Source organism: Micromesistius poutassou (assembly GCF_964030765.1).
Source record: "Micromesistius poutassou genome assembly, chromosome: 18".
In the NCBI taxonomy this organism is placed as follows: Eukaryota; Metazoa; Chordata; class Actinopteri; order Gadiformes; family Gadidae; genus Micromesistius; species Micromesistius poutassou.
Window position 1 is genome coordinate 8498424 of NC_140288.1, and position 17500 is coordinate 8515923.

At 44.7% G+C, this 17500-nt stretch overlaps 2 protein-coding genes across 2 annotated transcripts in view; one reads left to right on the forward strand and one right to left on the reverse strand.

The window, feature by feature from the left end:
- The window catches only part of cacna1c (calcium channel, voltage-dependent, L type, alpha 1C subunit), a gene marked incomplete at both ends in the record, with an annotated part of 190169 nt that extends 184905 nt beyond the window's left edge, over positions 1 to 5264 (reverse strand). The window contains 1 exon segment of the mRNA XM_084483013.1: positions 5141 to 5264. Within this exon segment, the coding sequence (XP_084339139.1) occupies positions 5141 to 5264 (124 nt within the window).
- Positions 1 to 15572, forward strand: part of dcp1b (decapping mRNA 1B) — a 16661-nt gene extending 1089 nt beyond the window's left edge. The window contains 10 exon segments of the mRNA XM_084483019.1: positions 10 to 50; positions 619 to 746; positions 7953 to 8019; positions 8525 to 8699; positions 9251 to 9352; positions 11122 to 12265; positions 12680 to 12879; positions 13179 to 13316; positions 13318 to 13380; positions 13695 to 15572. Coding sequence (XP_084339145.1) covers positions 10 to 50; positions 619 to 746; positions 7953 to 8019; positions 8525 to 8699; positions 9251 to 9352; positions 11122 to 12265; positions 12680 to 12879; positions 13179 to 13316; positions 13318 to 13380; positions 13695 to 13763 — 2127 coding nt within the window. The 3' untranslated portion in view covers positions 13764 to 15572.
- Positions 15573 to 17500: the final 1928 nt, after the last annotated feature.

Genomic DNA, 17500 nt, shown 5'->3' on the forward strand with positions numbered 1-17500 from the left:
TGTCTGCAGGAAAAGACAGAGGTGGAGGGGACTCTGTTTGTCTATACAAGGTAATGTAGGATTCTTATCTCTTGTTCTGTTATTTATGTTTCTGAGACGCTATCTATAGCCTTTTTTTAAAAGGATGAATAAATATGAGCCTTTTTTTTTTTTTTGCTTTTTCTTGAATGATAGTATGACCTTATCAGGCTTACAAAGGAAGTGTAATAACAGTTTATAAATACTGGCAAATACCCTTCACAATTTAGCAGGCCGCAAAGGGATTCAAATCTACTAGGATACAACTACACAAATATTGATTGTCTGGGCGTAAAAGCTAGACAAACAATATTATGATTTTTTTTATTCTTATAGAGATGTTCAGATATTTCAGATATATCAATGAAACACAGTTTCAATAGTAGACACTTCATTGAATAACATAACTAAGTTATAATTACACAGGATAAAAACAACAACAACCTTATAGAACAACTGTATAGCTTGATTATTTTTTTTGAAAACTCTTTTTGAAGAAAATGGTTAAGTCCTCCATAAGCTGCTTCTACCATGTTAATACATTATTATAACAGGACTCTTGGGTGTATTCTCCATACATATACTCCGTCTATCCTTTAGACTGGCATCTCCCAGGCATGGCTTCACCATCATGAACAGGTTGAGCATGGAGAACCTGACAGAACCAATCACAAAGGAGCTGGACTTCCAACTCCAAGACCCATTCCTCCTCTACCGCAATGCACGCTGTAAGTACTGCATGTGCCACACACACACACACACACACACACACACACACACACACACACACACACACACACACACACACACACACACACACACTGCTCTTCCACAGCACCAGACAGACTTGCACACAACTGTGCCAAACATTTGACCTATGAGACTTTAAGATCGAAATCTGCTGTCTGCTGCTTGTAACATAACAAATTGTGTTTTCCAGACAGTATTCTGTACCCTTCAACAAGCCTCAATCCCCATTAAGCATAAGGATGGCATTTTTGCTTAACTATGGACAGCTGTAAACGGGAATACATCATATTAATTTAATTTTATGTAAAAAGTTCTCACACTAATAAGCAGAAAAGTATAACTATTATAAATATTTTTGAGCTTACCCTTGTGTTCAATTTAGCAGAGATGTAACAGGATACTGTCCCTGCGATGGTTTCAGTGGTTTAATAAAATAATATCGACTCGACTTTCTGATGTATTTTGAGTGGGTGGGTTTTTAAGTTAATTGCTCTGTTTCTCTAAAATTTGTTTAATAAGAAAATGAATCATGATAACACTGTCAGAGCTAGACCAAAGCTGCCTGTGAGTGTGGATTCTTAACTGTATTGAATCAATTGAGATCTCCAATAGGATATTAATAGGCAGAATTTAGCAGAGTGAAAACCAAGTTGTGGCTTTGTGTTCTGCTAGCTATGTGGCATATTTCACAATGTGTCGCTGGTCAGAGACTAAGAGTTATTTTAGCAATTATCACTATAATTATCAGTACTGTCATGGCTGATTGCAGTCACGTGATATCTCGTTCCTGTCCTGTCCAGTAAATCTGTTCCTGTCACCATATTGCGTACCCAGATTGCAGTTTCGGTTGTGAATTATGACTACATGGAAAAGTGGACATCTGTTTCCTACTACATGGCACTTCATGACATTCATTCTGTTGCCTACTACATGGCACTTCATGACATTCATACTAGTGCAGACTTCTCCGTACACAGGAAGGCTTACTCTCTTTAAAGCATGGATGCTTTAAATATTTAGCACCTGGCGGGGTCATTACCTGATAAGATGACATCTCAGGGAGAAGAAAAGGGCCATTGTTAAAGAGTTGTATAGTACTGGAGTTGGCCTAACACTAGTCTTTGTTAAAAGCTGTATGGGCTGGAGTTGACCTATTCTCACAGAGCCAACCTTTCCATACGGAAAGTCTGGGACACAACATTGATGAGCTGCTTCAAGAACCATATACTTCTTCTGGAATTGACGTTAAGCAGGACCAGTCACAGACAGTACACCAGGAAAAGCATTTCTAGAAAACAGACCAGCAATGGAGCAAATGTGAGTTTAAATTATGATTACAGTCAATGCTCAGCGGTATATGAGCAAAGAAGGTATACCCCCCAACAGACTTGATAAACCCATGGATGTCAATATAAGAATAAACCTGATGCACCAAAGACATGCCAGAGCTACGTCTACATATCAATCACAATGCTGACAGCCAATGAGAATCGTCATGTGCTCCTTCAAGACTCTACACGGCTCAACTTGCTCTGTGCCTCAGACGTTCAGGACTCAGAGTCACATGTTGATGTAGTTCAAATGAATGGAAGAGGCTGAGACTAAATCGGCCTAACAAACTGTACGCCGGCTCACTCCAGCAGAATATCCAACGCTATAAGTCTTACAATATTTTTACCAAACATACAGTATGTGCACAAAGGAAAGGGTTTCCATTTTATCTCTCATGCACTTTAGTATTGGGTAAGCAAGATGGCGCCGTTGCTTACCACTGTTTACCCTGTGACATAAGTGGCATCCTTTATTCCGTGTTTATGAACAGATTAACATGGAGGCATAGTATAGTCTGTATTGTACTGCTGAGCACCAACCAGGAGCTCCTTATAAGGAGCAGAGGTTTTCAAGTGGCTATACAGTGTTCTCTCTGTCTCTCTCTTTGAAACATGCATGCAGAAATACAATTTAGAAAAATATATATAAACATGGATATCTATGACCATATCTTCAAGACATCAGTAACACCAGTAACACAATAGACAGCAGCCGCACACACACACACACACACACACACACCCACCCAAGCACTGCATATCTGGCTGGAAGAGATTAGATAAACATTGACATTCACTGATAACATAAACACACACATGCACACACATCAATTTTTTTCTCGTCTTCATCCACAAGACTCTTCGTCAGGCTTTGTCCGAGGCAGGTGGAATGTTGTATTTAGACAGCGATGCATTCCAGTGTCCTGCCTGTGTTATGGATACACATGAGTGAGACACCAGTAAGATCTGTGAGTAACCAGTCGAGTCAAGGGTGACTCATCTGCTTGCTTATTGTAAATATGCTATAAATGGTGACTATGGAGTGTTTGTGGTCCAGTCTGATTGTGGTGAATGAACTCTATTCTTAATTCCACACGAAAATAATGTCGACCACCAAACTACATTTGGTCTCATTCGTGTTAATTAAAGTCTTGGGGACCAGTAATTCAAAATTTAACCCCAGCATTTGACCATTTGTCAGGTAAACAAAGAAAATACTAAAAGTGAATTTGGGACCAAACAGAGCACAACTGTGTATGAATCGCTAGTTGTTATTCGGCTTTGCCAGCTATGGGGAAGCCCCAGACAGCCGCTGCTGAGCTGTGTAGTTGTTGGGTAGTCTGGTCACGTCTGTGGAAGGCCAGCCAAGGCCTCGACTGATTAATTTAAACAAAACGGCTATCACCTACTCTGAGGTTATGTGGCTGTTCTCTCGCAGGCTAGAGGCATTCGGTGCATCATATTTAATTGGTCTGCATTTATTTATTCAGGGCCTATGAAAATTCACATTTACTTCTGAAGTGTATTCACTTAAGGTGTTTCTTCTGCTAGTTGTTTTGTGTGGTTTCCTCCGTAAACGGTGTTGTCCCTACAATTCACACATCAACATGACAACCACGCACACATCCACCCCATCCAACCATACACACATCCACCCCATCCAACCACGCACACATCCACCCCATCCAACCATACACACATCCACCCCATCCAACCACACACACATCCACCCCATCCAACCATACACACATCCACCCCATCCAACCACACACACATCCACCCCATCCAACCTTACACACATCCACCCCATCCAACCACACACACATCCACCCCATCCAACCATCCACACATCCAACCACACACACATCCACCCCATCCAACCATACACACATCCACCCCATCCAACCATACACACATCCAACCATACACACATCCATCCCATCCAACCATACACACATCCATCCCATCCAACCATACACACATCCACCCCATCCAACCATACACACATCCAACCATACACACATCCATCCCATCCAACCATACACACATCCACCCCATCCAACCATACACACATCCACCCCATCCAACCATGTACACATCCACCCCATCCAGAGCTGTCTGAACCCCCATAACAAGTGTCTACAGTCCGCTACGGACCCTTTTAGCTCATGTTGTCCACCCCTTTACTGCCCACCGCCCGCCCCTCTCGCAGGGCTGACCTCTGAGCTCCGGGACCGTGGAATCTTATCGCTAGACAAACAGCTCCTACTGATTCGTGCTGCGGGAACCAGCCGGAATGGGCAGTTGGCACAGAGTGGTGGTGCTCTGGGGCTAAAAATAAAAACCAGGAGGCTGGAGACGCCACAGAATAGGATAACGATTCCGGGAAGACTGGGCCTAGCCTCCGCTACATTTTATTACTCTTCTGGTAAACCTTACCCAAACAGAAATTATACTTTGGGAGCAGATACACGGAGATGGTGGCTGGCCGGCGGCCCACGGCGAGAATGAGCGGATCTGAACATGAGATTGTTGTTTTGGATTGAACTGTCTTAAGTGCTGATTTACACAGTGGCGGGAACACGTAACGGCCTGACCTCTGGGTGTAGAACATACTCATGATGGTGAACCTCAAACTCTCCCATGCTACTACCGCCTTCTCAGGACTGGGCACTTTGGTAGCTGCGACCAATTTATTATGACCATGTGATGTCCTAGAATGCAGTTTATTGAGGATGTTTACATCTTATATCTTTATCATTAATCATGGTTTGTGTTCCCATCTGCTGGGGTTATCATTTCAAAATATAATATATAATAACGTATTTGTATGGACCGTTACTGCGGAAAAAAAATAGCTTGACATTGCTTGACATTTGCGATTGTGTTTACATTATCTGATTATGTGGTACTCAGAATATTTCTTGAGCATAATCTTTTTATTAAGGAAAAGTCTCTCAGCAGTTATTAACACAATCAGTGAGCAGATCTCTCAGCAGATCTGCATTTCGCCAGTATTCTACGTGTAAAGACTGTCTTACCTCCAGGCCGTACGAATGTGTATCCCAGCTCCGTCTCGGACACCTGCAGGCCTTTGTAGCGAACCTCCGGCTCCTCTTCCAGACGCTCATGCTTGGGTTTCCTCTGGAACAAGCTTCGCAGCATGGCTGTGGCCGCGCTCTTCCCAACCCGATCCCAACGACGGCTTAAAAGTGAACCTCCAAAACGTAACTGTGGGTTGACGTTCTCAGCCGCCGGGGTAACTTCACATCAGCAAACAGCTCTTGCATCAGAGATCAGACCCTTTCATAGCCCAGGGTATCCTACTAGTGGGCCCAATGCCACTGGGGGGTCTGGGCACGTAATGTTGCTCCTGTGAGCCTTTGAGCGGTCTGCTCACTGTCAGGACGACACCATTAGCTGTAATCACCTCTGTAGCGCTGGGCTCCACGAGCTAAACGCGGCACGCGTTTTTTCAGAGTCCGTAGCCTTTAGTGTCTAAGTGAGGGTGCCAGTGGATCTGGATGGAGGAAAGTACTTCATGTGGATTTTATTAACAGAAACACAGACACTTGGTAAAACTTGGAGGAAGCCTGCAGCCGGTTAAAAACAAGTGGTGATGTAGAGGGGACTTCTGTGAGTGTTTGGTAAAGCAGGTTCTTGACTCCGGTATCGGACAGACATGCAGTAAAACGCAATGTAATCCTTGTTTGGACGACTGCTAGCTACTGCTCCGGCTCTTTCGACTGTACTAAAAGTAAACCAAACATAGGCAGTCCGCAAAGAATAGCAAGGATGTCCCGGAGGAGTAGTTTGGTCTTAAGCCATCATCAATGTGTCTCCATGCTGGGAAAGCACGGCTGATCCCACTTCGATATTCAAAACAAAACAAAAAAGTAGCTCAAGACGGCAAAAAAGGAGTTGCATAACTAAAACGATCAGAAAAAAACTAATTACAATGTTTGATTTTAAACTAATCTTAAAGAAGACAAACCAGAGACATGGGTACCACCACACGGACGTTGTCTGTGTGTGTTGGTGGGCAGTCTGGGTTCCACCGGGTCTAAGCTCCACTGATACACTGAGACCTTCCTCTACTGAGATTGGCCACAATTTCTCTCACTTCCACTCCCTCTATTTTTCTCCCTCTCTGTCCCTCTCACCCACACAACCTATCACAAGTAACCTCAGTGTGGTTAATTGTAGAACCTTTCCTCTTCGGTATCTCTATCTCGTCTGAGTCACCAACGCGATGGGGAAGGGCGATGGCTGGGCTTCCTCGCCGACTTATCTCAATCCTCCGAGGTGGTGTGTTTATCTCCCGGTGGTTGAGAAAGCCAAGTGTTACTTACTGGGGCTGCGACTGAAGTTGTCCCAACAACGCTTGAAGATAGTTTTCCCTTTGAAGATCTGACTCTTATTCTATTTTAGATTTCTCTCTTTGTAGCGATGCATCCCTCGACACTGGCTTTATATCGTATAGTTATTAATTTCAGTTTCAGACACACTCTTTTTCCTCTATCTCATGCTTGTCTCATGCTTCATATGAGCAGCCCTGGTTCCTTGCGCTCAGTACTGGACTTAGAACGGTTCTTCTCAGTTTAATCTGTTCAGGCGTTGTCCGACTGGGTCAGACGTTCATCCACTCTGAGAACAGTAAGTGGTCCTGGCTCTGGTGGTCCCGCTCTGCTCTTACTTATCTGGGACTGGTTTTCCCAGGCTCTGTGTGTGTGTGTGTGTGTGTGTGTGTGTGTGTGTGTGTGTGTGTGTGTGTGTGTGTGTGTGTGTGTGTGTGTGTGTGTGTGTGTGTGTGTGTGTGTGTGTGTGTGTGTGTGTGTGTGTGTGTGTGTGTGTGTGTGGTTATTTTTGCAGACTTCCTACCCAAGCAGGGACCCCATCTCTCTCGCTCTCTGGGTCTCTCTCTCGCTCTCTGTGTCTATGTATCTCTCGCTCTTTGTGTCTCTCTCTCTCTCTCTCCGTCTCTCTCTCACTAGCAACCTGTCCATCTTAGGTCAACTGTGTATATTTGTGTGTGGACTTTTGTTAGTATTACATGATACATACATAGTGGTTGAACAAGGAGTCAGACCCACACACACTATGAAGTAGGATCTAATAATACATTCCCAACATAGTGTTCTGTTTCCTCCACTGCACTGAGAGTAGTATCTCTACATCTTGGTAGCAGCCGTGCTGGGATCCACGTCAGCACGCCCCAGTGGTTCCTTAAGTGGGTATGAGTGAATGTTAATGTCCCACAGGGCAGTCATACGCTTTTTACCCAGCACAGTTAATTATAGTCTGTTTACAATGACGTCTCAGGCTCAACATGGGTACACTCATGTTTTGGCAGAGGAACTGTACTCTCAAGGTGTAGTTCATTGATTTGATCAATAATAAATACAAAACGCCACATGGATATAGGATATATAGTAGTCAGGGTGTTTGGCCCCCAGCTGAAAGGTTCTGAGTTTGAATCCCAGTGTCTGCATTCTACCTGTGGGCATCCCTAGACAAGATACCCCCTAACCCCTACCTGCTCCTCAATGCATCTGAAATCACTTTGTCTCTCTGCAAAAGCGCAAAAAGCGTCTGCTAAATGATGACAATAGTGATATTCAGATATCTTCAGTGTCTCTGAACAGTCGTCAGCTGGATGTCCGTCCATTGTTTACATTAAGGCACTCATGGTTGGGGTTGAGGACAGACTGGCTGCAGTCTGTCCTCCTCTTAATGGTACAGCGCATCCCAAGAGAAGTGGGAGACGTCTCTGGTGGATCTCTGTCTGTCTGTCAGTTTGTCCCTGTATTTCCAGGGAAGGCTATTAACATATTTCCCATGGTTCCTCCACAGTTGTTATCCATGGGATCTGGTTCTACGATAAACAAGACTGCCAGCGCATCGCACAGCGGATGAAAACGTGAGTACTCCTCATTGTCATCCACCGCACCCCACTCAGCCGAGTGCAGGCGACCATCGCAGTGTGATTCAGAGCCTCAGCCGCTGGCTCTGCTGGTGATCATCAAAATCACAAAGAGTTGTAGTCCCAAAGGGTTCACACACAAGCAGTAGTATGTGGTGTATTGGTGCAGAATGAGAAGAGAAATCAAATAAGAAAACAACTGACTTTGTTTTGACTTTATTACATTTTTGTTAACTTTAGTTTTATTTATTATATATATATATATATATATAAAACAAAAATTTTATTAAGTCCAAACGCAGTAGAAAAAAATTAACAAAGACAAAACATGAATTCATAATATCTTACTTCTCATTTTCTTCATTATTTTGTTTGTAAATTGTAATTGGAAGAGGGGGGGCTAGTTATCAGAATCTTAAATATTATGCATAACATAATTTAAAAAATATATATATATATGTATGAAACCAAAGAAGTATGTAAAGATGAGGTTTGTGTGCAGTCTGACCCAGCAGGAGCAGGCGCTGGCCCAGACCCAGGGGGGCCTGCCCCCGCTCGCCCCAGGAGGGGGTGTCGGAGCAGGGGGAGGAGGAGGAGGAGAGGTGGGAGGAGGTGTGGAAGGCCATCCTGTGGACATTCTGCAGATGCTGGCCAAAGCACGCAACGAGTACGACAAGGTGGGGACCTTTGCAGACGCTTTAAATCGGTCCTGAATGTACTGTTAGAATTATTCCTTCTACCTGCCAGAGTGGACAAATGGACCAGCAAAGTGGTCGGATGTGATACCCTGACTTCTCTACCTGCCAATTGTTCAAATCGACCTGCCGTTGACTTTGGAGCCGTAATGTAGTGTGACGAGGAGGAGGAAGGCAGTCGGTGTGAGAGTGGACTGATGGGGATTGGGGTGTGCCTACCATTGCTCGCTGCTTGTTAGGGAGATCAGAGTCCGACGCTGCTATGATTGGTTGGAATCTGGACTTGGTGACTGTATCGCAGAAGGGTTTATTAGGGGATTACGCTCATGGTGAATCGATTTCAAACGAAAATAACCACTGCTCAGAGTTTCATTGTTACATTAAAGATGAGGAAGGATAGCTTGCCCCAATAGGGGGCAGTAAATCCAGCATAATGGAAGTCTTTGCATAGAAAGCGATGCCATTAACATTACTTTATGGAGACCTTAAATATAAATGTCTGTTTCATCCCTTTCCTCCTCTGTGTGTCTTAGGGAGGACAGTCTAGTTCAGAGCCTAAGGAGATTGGAGGCAGTAGCATGCTATTTGGGAACCCCCACCTCATCAAACCAATTCCAGTTAAACCTATCACTCAGGTATGCACACACAATGCAGTGTTCTCTTAGACTGGGTACCCCCAGCCTGTTCTGACGGCGATTTGATTTTGCCCTGCAGAAGGGTCTGGAGAGGAGCAATACATTTCTTTCTGCTTTTGATACACTTTTGCGGGAGCCAATCACCAATCTGGCTTTTCCCCCTGGCGTGCTATTGGCTGGTTCAACACAATGACTACAGGGAAGCGACGGCAAGCAGCCAATTGCGTACAGAGTCATTTGAACTAGGACCGTTGATCACGCCTCCTGTGCTGAAGAAAAATGACAGCAGCCTCCCCAGACCAACGTGCAATCTACTATTGAGCTTGGTCTGGCAATAGCCAGGCTAGCGTTCTCTAGTACAGCGACCCCCCCCCCCCCACCTGTAGGCTGTGGTCAGGGTGTGATAGTTGTGTGGTCAGGGAGGGTACTGAGGGTGAGGGTCTGGGTCTCGGTCAGACCTTCAGTATGTGTTGTTCACACTGTTGATTGGGATACTTTGAATCCAAAACATCACAATTTTCTGATTGAATGGTATATCACGATTTTATGTTTTCCATGTCAATACCGTCTCAAAGTATCAAAGTCTGCCGTTATAAGCTCTTGTTTCATTTTTTACACACTTCAAAGACCACTGAGTGCTGTCATTTGAGGCTGGATTTTATGAATTTTGTAATCCGTTTTTAATTATATCCTCCGGTGCAAAAAAAAGTTTATTTAACCCTAAACTAAACATGAAATTTGTTATTTGCAAGGTTGTTTTCCCGCTATTATAATTGAAATAGCCACTGATTCATGTGTATTTGAGGGATCTTTGTACTTATTATCCTGCATGACTTCATCTGTTTAATAAATATCCAGGATTAAGAATTGATCCAGATATGCAGCTTTTTCCGTGTCTTTAATGATCACATAGTCGTACTGTGATCGACTAAAATCCGATGGCTGACATTCAGTGTTCAATAAGATTAAGGTTGGACAAATCGCTTTATTCCCCGACGGAGAATCTGAGAGTAAAGGAAGAATTAATGAATGACCTTTAGCTACAACCTCAAGAAGCAGGTACAATTAGAACGAATGGGTAGGGTGCATCTATATCTCAAATATCGGCATACATGCAGACAATGTAGAGAAAAATCATGAAACATGATGCTGGTTGGGACACTGCTTGTCAAAGTTACTGTTTCAGACCAACGATAGCCCGATATTATGCTGATTGAATTATTCCTTTCTTCTTAAAGGCCTGGCTCACTAACACAAAGTTTGAAACTCAGAAAGCCTTGTACTTAATATGTTAATGAATTTATGAGGATGAAACAAGAATGGGGGGAAAAAGTGATTAGCAGACGATTGCTTCCCCCCTGTGGTGGAGGAGAGAATAGCAGGTCACGGCACATTGGAATCACACTCTCGCTTAAAAGAGTTGCTGTTAACTTTTTTACCATTGACTCTTCAGCTATGAATGACCTCACCCTCTTGCTCTTTCCCATTTGACCCCAAGAACAACGGACCATTTACTTCTTTTACTTTATTGTACACATTTTGTTTTGCCTACCTTGCACTACTCAGAATTATTGCACTATTTAGAATTTATTTATTGTAAATATGACTTATTTGATCCATTTTACCAAATTGTATCATTTGTTTTTATTGCACCGTGGGTCAGACACAAATGCAACTTAGATTTCTTTATTTCTCTTGTACATAATTGGTAATTGACAATAAAGCTGACTTTGACTTTGACTTATTTTGTGACTTTGTTCCCTCTGCAGGACGGCGAGCCTGGGGAGCCCCGGTCCCTCTCCCTGGCCACCCTGTTCGGCTCCCAGCCTCCACACCCGTCGCCCTCCGCCAGCACGGGGCCCCTCTCCCCCCGGGCCCCCACCGGCACCGCCCCCTCGCCCGCCGTTATCCCCTCGTCGGGTTCCAGCAAGAAACCCGGGGGCCGGCCGGCGGTGGCGCGCTCCCTCTCGTACGACGACCCCGTGGGGGCCCCCAAAGGCACACGGGGCCCGGCCACGCTCGCCCCCAGCGCTCTGCCCCTGATGAAGGGCCCGATGATGGGGGACACGGCGGTGACCAGCCTAGCACTCCAGAGTGCCAACGCCGCAGTGAGGGGCCCCGTGGTGTTAGGGCCCCCAGGGTCGCCCTACTCTGCGTACGTGGTCGCTGGGGCTCAGGGCCGCCCCACTGGGCCCCTCCCGCCTCATCAGCCTCAGCAGCCTCTGCAGCCTCAGCAGCAGCAGCCTCAACAGCCTCAGCAGGGCCAGGCGCAGCTCTGCCCCGCCATCCAGAAGCTGATCCAGGGGCCGCGGGGCCTGGGAGCCCCACCCCCCGCCTCGCTGCACACCGTGTCGGAGTCTCCCGAGAACCGGCTGTGTGAGAACGGGCTAACCCTGGAACAGCACCACCACCACCTCCACCACCAGCACCTCCACCACCAGCACCTCCAGCAGCACCAGCAGCAACAACACCAGCAGCAGCAGCAGCAGCAGCAGCAGCACCATCATCACCCACAGCAGCACCATCAGCCGCAGTATCAGCAGAGTCCACAGCAAGACCACCTCCAGAGACTCTTCCAAGCCCAGGTCCAGGCCCAGGCCCAGGCCCAAGCCCAGGTCCAGGCCCAGGTCCAGGCCCAGGTCCAGGCCCAGGCCCAGGCCCAGGCCCAGGCCCAGGCCCAGGCCCAGGCCCTAGCCCTGGTCCAGGTCCAGGCCCAGGCGCAGGTCCCTGTCTCTACCGCCCCCTGCTGCTCCAACCCCCCTCCCCCCCTCATCCCTTCCATGCAACACCCGATCCAGCCAATCACAGTAGAGTCTGTCTCCTATCCCCACCCCCAACATAACCAGCATGTCTACTTCAGCCCGTGCAAGCCTCACCCAGACGCCGGGGCCCCCAGCAGCCAACAGCCTTCAGGTAATTAAGTTAGGTCTTCTTCCACATGGTTGTAGACCTGCTGCCGTCCAGTGGACTCATCTTATAAGCATTTCATGTTCTTGCCACACAAATGGCAAAACGCTGTTTCAAATGCAAGTTGAAAATGAAAATTGCTGTGTTATACACCGTGTTATATAAAACTCCTCAAATGGGAAACAACTTTCCCCTTCCACATTTGAAGGCAAAGCTTTAGCCACCATAATTATAAGTATCCACAACATGAAAAAAATAGTCACAGTCTGCGTACAAAGAATCACCCATTAGTGGTGGCTCCTTTAAGTTGCACCCGACTCCATTTGACACTCAATGTCACATCTGGTCGTTTCCTCCTAGTTGTCACCTTGACTGTGTGGGTCTCCTCTTAATGGTGCCTTCCGGTTGGTTCTTCCTCAGCGGCGTCCACCAACATGCCAGGAGTGGCTCCCCATGAGCTACTCCAGAAACTCCAGCTGGTGCAGCAGGAGCAGGGCCAGGCCCCCCACGAGGCCCCGCGGCACGGCCCAGGGTTCGCCCCTCGATTCCAGGGTGCCGCACCAACTCAAGACCCAGGCTCCGCCTTGGGCCCTGGCGATAAGGAGGGCATGCGTTTCCCGGTAAATGATTTTGGCAGCATTCCTTATAAAACAGAGTAATATATAATGTAGAAATATAATTAAATTATCCTATTTTGCGTCTATGTGTGTATTTTATTTTAAGTTGAGATACATAGCATTTTTCTCCCCTCCCCTCACAATCACCAAATTTAATAACAAGTATAAGTTATAGTAAAGTGCATAAGAAAATTTCCCATAAACATCTACAATTATAACGTATACATGTGGGTCCATATTTATGTCACAGCACAAAATCATATTTAATATATCCTTAACGGGTGTTGCGTTGGTCTGCGCAGGTCATCTCCCCCCAGCGTATCCCCGCCACCGTGGCGCCCACCCTGCTCCTCTCCCCCAGCGTCTTCTCCCAGGCCAAGCCGGCAGGACCCTCCCAGGACGGAGGCCCCGCCCCGGGCCCCGCCCCGCGCCCCCCCCGCCCCAGAGGAGGCGGTGGTGCTGTCCAGGAGCCAGCTCCAGGACACCCTGCTGCACCTCATCCAGGTACCAGGGCCTGCAGACGTATATAAGAGAGAGAGAGAGAGAGAGAGAGAGAGAGAGAGAGAGAGAGAGAGAGAGAGAGAGAGAGAGAGAGAGAGAGAGAGAGAGAGAGAGAGAGAGAGAGAGAGAGAGAGAGAGAGAGAGAGAGAGAGAGAGAGAGAGAGAGAGAGAGAGAGAGAGAGAGAGAGAGAGAGAGAGAGAGAGAACTATATGTAGTAGCAAAATAAAAATATGAAAATCTTTGGCCAAACATTACAGTTGTTATAGTGCTGTATATCCTAAATGTGTGTGTGTGTCTGTTTTCGCGTGTGTTCCAGACGGACAGCTCCTTCATCGACTGCATCTACAAGGCGTACATCGGTGGCCTGGCTAGAGACCAGTTCTGAAGGCCCTCTTATGAAGCTCCCCTCTCAACCACTGCCTCTAACCACTGTTACGCCAGCTCCACCTACCTATGCAACAACCTCTCCTGGTCAACACACACACACACACACACACACACACACATACACACACACACACCTGCATGGCTTCAGTTCCATTCTCTACCTAGCGGCCATCTTGGCTCTAAACCCAGCTGGGGTTTAGAGCCAAGAACCAATATGGTTGATATTGGTGAATAAGGCCCATTAGTGGGATTAGTTATGGTTACAAGGAAGCGCCGCTCGTGTATCAGAACTCATCAGCGGGCCGGTGATGAAGGGGACACATCCCGATGTGTTTAGGAGTCACAGAGGAAAACGTGGTCTTATTATCTGAATGTAGCAGAAGCGTTTTTAATATTAATGGTCTCATTCCATCCATGCTGTCTTTTACCTGCTATGCTGTCTGGTGGTGAAGAAGCAATAAAATAAACAGATGTTTTTACATTTGAGTACATGCAGGGATGTAGTGGCATCTGACTCAATTTGAACTGGTATGAAACGTCATTCCAGTTTCATTTCGGTCATTTAAAAAAAAAAAAAAACAATTTTTGATTCGTTCTTCATCTTCTGCCCCAGGTATTACTTATTATAAATGTTTTCAACATTTATATAAAATTTTTAAAACTAGTCAGTCTTCTTTTAAAATGTGTAATGACAATAAGAGGGTGCCGTTTGTTCTCAGAAGTGAACAAGTTAGCAGAAAGCTAAAGTAGCAGCAATTAATATTGAGCAACATTTACAAACATTTCAGAGACAAAGTAGCAATGTAATATCTTCCCATCACTAAAACAGAGTTGTTATTTGTTTAACACAAGTAAATGCTTTTTCATCTGTTATTGAGAACACAAAATTTGTTCAAGAAAATGCATTGAACTTAAAGCCAGAAGAATTGCACTAGGCTGTGCATGCGCTGCTGGCTCATCGAATAGAGCTAGCGGTGTGGGTAGCCGCATGCTTTTACTGAACGGACAATCCAATCTAATCTAACTATTGGGGCTTTCTTCTAAGAGAGGTAGGGGGATTTGACTATTGCAACGCAGATGGTAATATTGGCATTAACATCCAGCACTGTTAGTGGCACGTTCCCCCCTTCATGATGTGGTTGAACTGGTTGTTTCAGATGTTGGAGAATGCAGTATAGTACAATGAAGTTGGTCGGGTGTTTCTTCCTGACTCCGCTTCCTGCTTCAGTAGATAAAGAGGTTGCAGCCATACATGTTGCCATTCGGAGGAACAAATACTTGAATCCCGCCACATGGAAATACCAATATTTTTCATATGTGTCACTTTATGAATGGATACGTCACATGTCGGTGAGATATCACATTGAAGATGAAAAAAAAAAAAGTGTAATAAAAGTAACCTTATCGGGTTCTCCTAGTGAAAAAAGGGAATTTGATAGCCAGTCTACAGCTACTGAACTGAGCAAAAATATCTTTGAGAGATTTTCCATATTATTTTTTACTCATTCTTAAAACTGTACTATTCTCCTACAGACATACCGCCAGCATGTAGTGTTTTAAAACATTTTTATGTGTACGTTCTGGTTTAACAAAGGCCACATTCATTTGCATATGAAAGGTCTTTGAAAAACTCTGTTTTTCAATTCACCTGTTTTGATATATCGAATGTAGAAAATACTTTTCAGGTTTTAGAAATTCAAATTATTTTCAAAGACATTGTAAACCCAGGGAATGCGAGCACACAGTTCTCATTTAATAAATCTCTGTCATAAAAAACCCTGTCTGTAAATAAACACATACAAATTGGATAATAAACGATTTTCAAACTCCCTTGGTGTTTTGTTCTTAGTTTGTTTCTGTCTTTTAACAGCTCCTAATGTGATTAACACCCCGCTACTATTTTACCTCAGGCCATTATCTCCTTTTCCTGTAATCAATAGCATAACCAACTGTACAATTAATTAAACTTGCTTTTCTCCCCCTTATTTCAAACTAAACTCTAAAGACCTTGTCTTGATTAAGCGTCTCGTCTGAGTACACATCACTTTCCCAATATAAAACTGCTCCATGTTTGTTATGCGCGGTGGAGCGCAGAGTAGTGGCTGATAGCTGACATTCGCTCTCTCTGGCGAGTTAATTAAACCACCCTGTGGATCTTAGACATGGAGGACGGACAGCAGAGGAGGATGGGATTATGGTTTGGCTGTTCAGCGGTCAAGAATTATAATGGTCTGCTTTGTGCTTCAAAACAGCAGAACAGTCCGTTGTCTTCTGCAGGTTTGATTCAGCTTCCTGGCCCTAGTCCGCTTATTAGATGGTATGCTTGTTAGTATGCTTGTTTGTTTGACATATTGACCAGTCATTATTAGTTTGGTCCCTTATGATTTCAGCAGTTATTGTATTTTATGTGGGGCTGGACATTAGGGAATAATCTCATGATAATCTTAGAGAATTTGACGAGCGATTTAGCAATCTTTAAAATTCAAAACCCTCCACACTTTATCGATTCAGTTTCTATTTACTTTTAGTTATCTGAGGTTTATTATCTGCCCCAATCTCCTAGCATCTTATTTTCTGTCTATCATTGAAACCTCACTGTGATAAATCCTTTGATGGATTATGGTAAAAAGAAAAATGGTCTAAAGGGTCTGATTGTCAATTACATTGTAGCCGAGATTTAATGAGATGTAGCTACTGGTTCATTAATGCTGTTTTTAGACAGTCTAAATAATTTTCCCTGCATACGGGCAGATTCTTCCATGGCCATAAAGTTAAAGAGGTGTGTTAGAGGCTGTGTACCTGCTGGGGTAATGACTGTAGCGGGGGCAGCACTGTGCTATCATTAGCCAGATAGTTAGCATTGATTCAATAACAGTTTGAATGAGGAATGTGTCCCATGGGAACAGTTGTCAGCTCGTCTTCTACTGTGTGTGTGTGTGTGTGTGTGTGTGTGTGTGTGTGTGTGTGTTGGACCATACAGTCCCTAGGGTGCATTGTAAATGACCTGTCAATCACTGCTCCCTATTCTGCGACTCTACACATACAGGTGACCGTTATACAAACCACATAATACAAACACATAATTCATGCACACTTATTCTTTATGTGTATACAAATTGCAACCTGTATCTTAAATTATTTGAATATGTCAGATCAAACAAATGCTCATTGTATTTAAACCACAATCATTCATCATTTACAGTTTACAGTGTCGATTTTTGTCCTAATGTGTCCTAATCTATATCATGGTATTCTCAGTTTGTGTTGGCAGTTGTGTGTGTGTGTATGCATGGTGTGCACTTTTCAGTCCCATTCGCTCTAATGTTGTAGTGATGACATGTAACATCAACACAGGACTCTTAGTAGCTGATCTCAAATCCTTGATATTTAGAAACCGAAAGATAAAAACACAAATACATCAAAAACAAGTTCTTATCTTATCTGAGCAGATATGGCACATACTGATGAGGTGCATTGGCTTGAAAAATGTTTTTTTCTCCTCTCCCACTTATTTGGGAAGCTGAGGATGTTTTGGTTGTGCTTTACTGCTCTCTGTTAACCCACTCTGTACACACACACACACTCAAGGAGATATAGAGTAGAATGCACTAAAAGAACGACAAAATGCACACCAATAGAAACTCCCCGTACAGGATGAGTTCCAGCTCATTGGTAACTGACGCTGATTGAGCCAAACCTGAGTCCTAGCCAACCCTGATCAATAGCCACTTGCGT